General features: G+C 35.1%; 1 protein-coding gene across 7 annotated transcripts in view; it reads left to right on the forward strand.

Annotated features, from left to right (window-relative positions):
- EYA4 (EYA transcriptional coactivator and phosphatase 4) overlaps positions 1-7,532 on the forward strand; it is a 154,580-nt gene extending 147,048 nt beyond the window's left edge. For 6 of the 7 annotated variants that reach the window (XM_083829337.1, XM_083829340.1, XM_083829338.1 and 3 more), the window contains 4 exons: positions 504-618; positions 2,400-2,521; positions 4,911-5,011; positions 6,632-7,532. In XM_083829337.1, coding sequence (XP_083685463.1) covers positions 504-618; positions 2,400-2,521; positions 4,911-5,011; positions 6,632-6,712 — 419 coding nt within the window. In that variant the 3' untranslated portion in view covers positions 6,713-7,532. Of the gene's footprint in view, positions 1-503; positions 619-2,399; positions 2,522-4,770; positions 4,872-4,910; positions 5,012-6,631 lie in introns of all 7 variants that reach the window. The other variant, XM_083829341.1, reaches the window with a different exon arrangement.
- Positions 7,533-8,382: the final 850 nt, after the last annotated feature.

Raw genomic sequence — 8,382 nt, forward strand, 5'->3', positions numbered from 1 at the left:
CTACCCTAGGTACAAGAACATAAGATGTACAGACATTTTGGGACTGTAAATGTTATAAAAGGAGCTATCATTACTAACTACAATAGGATGTGAAGAGCAAGCCATCAGTAAACAAATGTACTTCCATATGCATAACCTGAGGTTTACCTATATACAGAGTCATAAGCAGGGCAGTTTTTAACATACACAGATAGTGCAAAGGCAAGTTTATTCTGAAGTTGTTTTTTTCTGAGTGTCTCTGCCTATGATCCCCATGGCATGTATCCACTTCTCATTGACTCTGATAGAGTGTAAGACAAATGTAAGAACTTGGTTTGAAAAATGTGTACTTTTGAGAAGTACACTTTGAACATAGTCAAGTATACTGAATATATGAAAAATAATAAGATGATGTTTTTTCATATTTTGGTGAAATGTAAAATTGAAACAAATAGCAAAAATCTATACATTCCAACTAATACAGAATTTAATTTTATTTATTTTCTTGCTTTTTTACATAAAAGGACTCCTGGGACCTGCTAAAAGAGATGCATGGTTGCAATTAAGAGCAGAGATCGAAGCTCTGACAGACTCCTGGCTAACAAATGCACTTAAATCATTATCAATTATCAGCACAAGGTATGTATTGAGTCTACTATTAAAAAATATATATTTTTTTAGCTGTAGATATGCAATGGCTATTTCTGACATTTTAGGTTGCAATACACTAGTACTTTCAAAGAACATTATAGGTCTAACATGACTTTTGAACAGGACATAGGAAAGATTCTACAGAAATTGATTTCATTTTCTGTGATTCCAGCATTTACTAGTATGAAAGGTCTTTCAAAATGTGGTATATGGTCCTGTGTACATTGAAAGGGTATTTTAGAATTGTGAGCCAGCCTTTAAGTTATTGTCTTGCAGGCAGCATCCTCTGAACTCCAGGTTTCTGTTCTGGGCTTCAATGTTTGTGCCTATTCACAGTGGTACCTAAGTACTGTATAAATCCCAGAACATTTTCCTTCAGTTGTTCCAAATGAATCAGTATGATTAAGTATATATATATAAGTTTTCAGAAGAATGAATATCTGTGTTTGATATTACAACTGAGATAAAAGTCTGGGTTCCTAGTCATAAGACATAAAATTAATTGTTCTTCTGAAATAATAAACCTGTGAGCAATGCTGCTGATTACTCATTTAATATGTATTTCATTAGAAATCTCCCCCTCCCCTCCCCCCCCCCCAAAAAAAAAAAGTTTAAAACTATAAGGAAAGAACAATGTTAAACCATCTTGCCTTCTGAACAAGTCTGGGAAAAAGCAATCAGCATTAAATTAAAAGAACAAACATGGAAAAATGTGGAAAATTACTCTAAATGTAATTACTTTTGCAATACGCTTCTCACTTAGCTATTGTTGTTTTTTATTTTAATAGTCTTAAGCACCTCAAGAGAAAAAAAAAATGTAAAACAATTGTGTATGCCACTATGTGTAGCTCTGCATTTCTTTCCGAACTGCTAGTCTTCAGAAAAGCATTGTGTAGTGAAGATTAGTTGAGCACTGGAAGATTAATTTGATACAGTTATCACTTGCTCAGGACTGTTAAATAATAGTCTTTCATCTTGTCTCAAAGAATTGTACAATTATAAATCTTCAGAAGATATACCCATGAGGCAGCAAAACATTACCTACATGTTACTGACAGGAAACTGAGATACATTAACACAGAAATAGAACCCTAAGGTCTTGCTTGGAGCTTTTGGAAGGACCAGGATCAAAAGTCACAACTAGTGGCTCTCAGCTGCATGTTCACACCACAGTCATACTGCTGTTGTGTCTGCAATGGCCTGGCCTTCAGTTTTCTGTTGTGTAACAGCTAGCTCAGCTTCTCCATTCAACTTTTCAACCTCTCCATTCAGTGCTATCTTCTTAACATAATTATGATTCTCTTTCCCTTTTCTCAGAAAAACTCTTACTCTTGAAACATGAAGAAAATGATGTCAGGGTGCAGAAATGTATACTGGTCATTTATTTTCCCTCACACTTGAGTTTGGCTGGTAGCTAGTGCCAAGTAATCACCAGCAGGAAAATGATGCTTTGAAGTCACTGGGATGTCTATTCTCAGAGGCAGTTAGTGATCTTATATGTCTATTTCAATGGACTCATCTTCAAGGACCTGGTTTTCATAAATTAGCATGGAATACTTCCTGCAAATCATGCCAACCTAAGTCTTAAAGGATTTTGCCAAAAGGTTTACGTATATTTTTCTGGAACTGACGACGCTAAGTAGCAAAACCCTGTGAGTGAAAGTAAATGTAGAGGAATCTTGAAAATATGCTCTACAGCTGGTTCACCTCATCAGCATTTGCGTAATGATTTTAAACTATTCAAATTTGAATTATTTCTCTCTTTTTAGGAGTAACTGTGTAAACGTGTTGGTAACAACAACCCAGCTTATCCCAGCACTTGCAAAAGTCTTGCTATACAGCTTAGGAGGAGCTTTTCCTATTGAAAATATATACAGTGCAACCAAAATAGGTAAGAAAATTATTCTTTTATCTATTCTGACTACACTGCATTATCAATAATTTTTTGCCTGTACTGGATGGATTCAAAACGATTTTCTGGACGCTTACATTGTTATTTAAAACATGCATGTTTAGAGTTGTTTATGTCAGTAATAATCCAAATTCAGCTTCCTTTCAGTTATCCCTAAAGGCATATAGTTTCCAATACTGATTAAAAGCCTCAGAAAGTCCTAATTCAGATACAGAGAATATAAAATGTGCAGAAAAGAATTAAGAAAATTGTTTTGTTATTTCAAATCTAAACACAAGGGGGTTTTGTTTGTTTGTTTGTTTGTTTTAAATAGTCTATGCTCTGACCCTTAACTCTACTTAAGCTAGACCACAGCTTCACAAGCTTACCTGCAAACATAGTATATCACCGAGGGTAATGAAAACTGGTACCAACAGAAGCTGGGTTGATGGATGCCACAAGGGCATGTCCTTAATCTGTTGCTAACATGCAACAGAACAGGCTTGTGTACAGTTTGGAAATTCATGGCATTTGGAAATCACATCCCAAACTGTCTTGCAGTATAAGAAAAGTTACCATTCTTGTGTGATATGACACAGCCTACAATGACGGATAATTTTGGCAGACTTTGTGATTTACCATTTATTCATTTAAGAATGCTTAATTTCAATACCTGTGATATCTTGTATAACAAGGAGATTGACACTTCTTTTACAAAAGTATTACATTTCATCTCCTTAATGATTTTCACAAGCGAAAAAACTTGTGAAGAGAAGTGAAAAACTAAAAATATAAAGTGTATTCTAGCAGTGTCAGGAAAATCAATTATCTCCATTATCTGTTAATTAGCTGTAGCTCATTCCTTGACACAGAAATGCCTCGAATCCTTTAAAAAAAGTCAAGGCACAAAGTATCCCCAAAACAACATGACATTGAACAGCCTCTGGAATTAATGTCATCTGTCATACAGCCTGTATATGTTGGCTTCAGTTATTGAGATTGCACTCAGGCCAAAGGAAGGTGCATTAAGAAATCGTGCCAACATCACCAAAGGAGGTAAAGAGTGAAATACAGTCTTTGGAGGCTCTTTGGAAGGAGACCTGCACCAGGATTTCCTTCCTAACAGCAGTGTGGCTAGAGTTACATCCATGTCAGGAACACAGCAAACTCTTTTGAGTACAAGATCTACTTTTCATCTCAGTGAACTCTCCACTGTGCTGAGCACAGGACAAAAATTGTAGTTTTTGCTTGCACATACTGAAATCTCATCCTTGTTCGACAGTTAATACATGCAACAGTTTTTGTAATCATAAGCCTCTTCCTATGGACCATCTGAAAAAAAAAAAAAAGAAGAAAGAAAGAGAAGAGCACTATGTATCATAGATCTAGAACTCAGGAGCTTGTGAGAAGAAACTGAAAAGCCTGGGATGGGGTGTAGTGTATATGGGGAGGACATACTAACAAACCAGGTATGAAGCTATTGCAAAGAGGAAAGAAAGAATCTTTCTCCACATTGATGGGAGGTATGACAATAAGTGATGATTTAATTGCAATGATGCTTGTGTAGGTTGCAAATAAAAGAGAAATTTCCTAATGGAAAAGTTAATTAAATATGGATATTGCCTGTGGAAAGAGTGAAATCATCATATCTGAACAGTTTAATTATCAATAGCATAAGCATTTGGTGATAAAACCGAAGCTGTAGTACATTGGGAAGACGGGTAGATGACTTTGCAGTTTATTGTTTGTTGATACTGGTATAGCCTGCTTGTTTCCACTTTCCTCTAAAGAGCCAAATACTTCATGGAAATTCTCCCAGGAACCTGTTGTCTAATTTTATTTTCTGTGTCTGTTGTTCTCCAAACACATTTTCCATTGCTCCATGAAGCATTTTTGCAGATATGTTAGAATTAAAATTGTAGCTGTCCTTGAAATACTAACACTACAATAATAGGGAAATATTTAAATTCAATTATTCTTTCACTAACCTATTCATTTTCGCAATGCTTCTAATTTCTTCATCTTACTTAGTGGCTTTCCTGTGACTCTTAATAGATTTAGGTTTATCCGAATCAGCTTAGTGTCATTAAGGGAACTAATTCCTTCTCAGCAGTTTCAGCTCTAAGTCACCAGGCTGGGAAGTATAAAAAAGTAGTAGTAGTAGCAATGTCTTACCACTGCAATTATCCTTTGTAGAGCGTCATGATAACTTGCTTGATAGCTTGAACAAGTAGTGCATTGTTTTTCAGGCAAAGAGAGCTGTTTTGAGCGTATAGTGTCCAGATTTGGCACTAACATAACTTATGTTGTGATTGGAGATGGCCGAGATGAGGAGCATGCAGCTAATCAGGTAACTTCACTCTGAACTCTTATCTCATTTATCTTCCAGGAAAAGAAAGTTGCTTTGAACGAATAATGCAAAGGTTTGGCAGAAAAGTAGTATATGTTGTAATTGGGGATGGTGTAGAAGAAGAACAGGCAGCAAAAAAGGTAACCTGTCTCCTGAAATGTTGGTGTGATACATAGCTACTAATGCAAGCCTTTCTGTTTGCATTTCTGTCAATGTTTTACAATGGCAGAATGACAAATATAATTTCAGTCTACAGGTGCAAGGCAACAAGAGCATGATGAGATCAGCACTTATAGTAAACTGAACCATTTGGATTCTAGCATTTGCTTCATTTCAGTTTGGAAAGAAAAAAATGCAAAATTATTTAAAAATAGACAAAAAATGATTGGGTCAAAAATGGCTGACTATTTCAAGCAAATTACATATAAAAAGAAGACAGCAGGGGTTTGACATGAAGGTTGGGTGTTCATTTTCACTGTTTTAAAACAGTGAAAGCAGAGTGGTTTAAGAGAAGTGTTACAGAGAATGTGGAAAGCCATTAAAAGGATTGTAAAGATTTTTTGTTAACATTAACAAAGATCTGTAGGTAGCTGGAGCAAATATGATGAATATGAACATTAATAGTTTGCTTCAAGAAAGACACATCTGCAAATTAAAAAAGAAAACAGCATACAGATTGTGCACCAAATCTGTGTATCTAAAATAACAATAATAATAATAATAAATCTGGAAGGTTGTTTCCTCATCTTATGAGTAAAAGTCTAAACTTCATCAGATAAGTTTTCGTGTTCAAAAAGAGATCAAAATGGTAATAACTTGAATTGTATTTCATAGTACTGGCCCTGGAAATGTGCAGAAAATTGAAAAATTTTGCCTCAGGACATCTGCACAAGGCAATTTACATAAACATCTTTGCTAGCAGCAGTAAAATTAAGTGTCTTTTTAGTGTTAAGTTTTTACGGTGTAATTAGAATTAAAAGAAAATGAAAATATCTAAAATGCTCATTCCAAATGGTTCCTTGATATAGGTACAGTACTGGTGATGGGTCTTTCATAGTTTGTGCTAAACAAAGGTGGTTGGATTGTGTACTTTCCAGTTTGGCATGCTTTTTTCTTAATGTTGGCTATATTGCATGAATAGATACAGAATTCAGAGGGACGGATGCCTGTTACAAATAGATCTGAACAGAACATGAAAGTATGATTTTTATTCTATTCTGATCAATTGCTGAAAAGATAGTGCATATACCTGCACTACATCTCTTATACTGATGCTTTCTGTAACACATTATCTTCTTTTAGAAACAGAAATGTGTTATTTTCTCCATTTTTTTTTCTCCTAGAAGGATAAAACTGTAATTTAACTCTGTTTTAAAGTGTTGTGTGTGAACCCTCATTTAATGAAAGTCTTATAACTTCGTCAGATGAGCTTGCAAAGTATAACAAGTGGAGCAGAAACTGTTAAAGCTCCTTTGTATGGATTTCCCTGCTAAAACTATAGCAAATAGCTTACCAAATAATGGGCTCTTTCCAAAGAAACTATTAAGAAAGACTGTCTAATTATTTTACCTCCAGTTGGACTATTAAGATCAGATCTATTTTGGCCTGATTTTTGTTAGTACCTTACTGGCAAAAATCAATCCTGAAACACAGTGGTGTAAAATCCATGGTGGTAATCTGACTAGACTTGTGTATCAGACACCACCCTCTGTCATAGCATTCATTGTTCCTGACCTTTTTCCCCCCTCTGACAAACACAGCACAACATGCCTTTCTGGAGGATATCCAGTCATTCGGACCTCTTGGCTCTCCATCAAGCACTGGAACTAGAGTATTTGTAACTGTGTTCTAAAGTTGGCGATCCTTTTTATATATATATATTTCAAGTACACTGAAATTTTATGTGTGATTCAATGCCTCTGGCTTTACACATATGAATTGTCTTAAGAAGGGAAGAAATATTTGGAATTAAAAATTCCAAATTGAAGAATTCAGATTGCTGAATGGAGTTAAAACATTAGTGCTACGTAAGGAAGCTCTATGGTCTTATATATGCAACGTTTTTAAATGAATTAAAACTGTGGAGGTTGCTGGTACACACCAAATGAGCCCTGACAGGAGGACTCAAACTGGCAAAGCACCAACACGCGTTTTCCAACCGACAAGGTGGTGTTCAACAACATTCCTCAAAATGGGATATATTCTCAGCACTGAGGTTTGAACCAGACTTTAACCTACCTAACCCAGAAAATCTGAATTGGAATGCACTCAGACTGTATAATGACAATCCTGTCTAGACCTGTAATTTGTGTAAATTATTGATGAAAATAATTTACTGTGACTTTATTAGCAGCTGATTTTGGAAGTGGATGCAATTTTTCTTTCTTTTTTGGGGGGGAAGGGGAGGGAGAGGGTTATATAATATTGTCTCTTTTATAAGTTTGGCAAACAGAATGTGCATAATGATGTGTTGTGCCTTAAAGAAAAGACTGTGTTTGTGTGTTATAATGTAATTTTGGTTAAAAACTATGTAGATAAACAAAAAAAAAGCTTTTGTGATAATTTTTGACATGACCAAATTTGAAATTCAAAGAAATCAAAGAGCAGGGCTGCACCAAAGCATTTAAGTATTTGTTGCAGTAAGAAAAAAAAAATAATAAAGGAAAGTTTGTGTTTTTATTTGGATTCTCAATAATTCCACTGATTGTTTGAGGAAAGTTAAGAATATGTTGGGAGTTTGATATTGGGGACCGCTACCTTGAAAGCTAAAAAAAAAAAAAAAAAAAAAAAGGATTTAACTCCTTCAATATCAGTTCTTGATTCTCCGATGACAGAGCTAAGAGCCATATTCGTGAATTACTTAGTCCATTGAAAGCCATACAGTGAGTACATCTGCTGTGTATGAAAGAGAAAATTCCCACCCAGCAGAAAAAGGTACCTGGAGATCACTGGTGGCATTACTGGAGGGTGAAAATGTGGTATTAAGCACAGGTGAGGGATAAAACACGAGTTCTTTAGAAAGAAAAAAAAAAATCCCAAAGAATCTCTTACCAGTCAGATGCATAAATTATTCTACATTTAGCATATTCAGGATCAACACAGGCTGCTGGAATTGCTGGCATTATGACATTGACCCTTTCAGGAGCACAGTCTACTTTGGTAAATATAACAGCATTTTGGTGGCTTTTCCATTGTGTTCCACATAAATTTGTCTTCTGTCTTGGGTCAACATGATTTTCTTCACCTATTTTTGATTACACAAGAGTATTACACAGAAGCAACCCTAAGAGTCTTTGAATCCAGAAATTTCAATAGCATGTCAGATATATGAAGAGAGGATAAGGAAGGGATTTTTAATGAAGAAATATTGAGAAATATATTACCTTAATTTTATTCATTTCTATTAATAATTATGGTCCACATAGTGATAATTACCTTGCAAGTTTTGAACATGCTGCCTTTCAGCTTTGGAAAATGAGCAAGGTCTGTATTTGACACAAGGTCCCTAGCA

This window comes from Anser anser, assembly GCF_964211835.1.
Source record: "Anser anser genome assembly, chromosome: 3".
NCBI lineage: Eukaryota > Metazoa > Chordata > Aves > Anseriformes > Anatidae > Anser > Anser anser.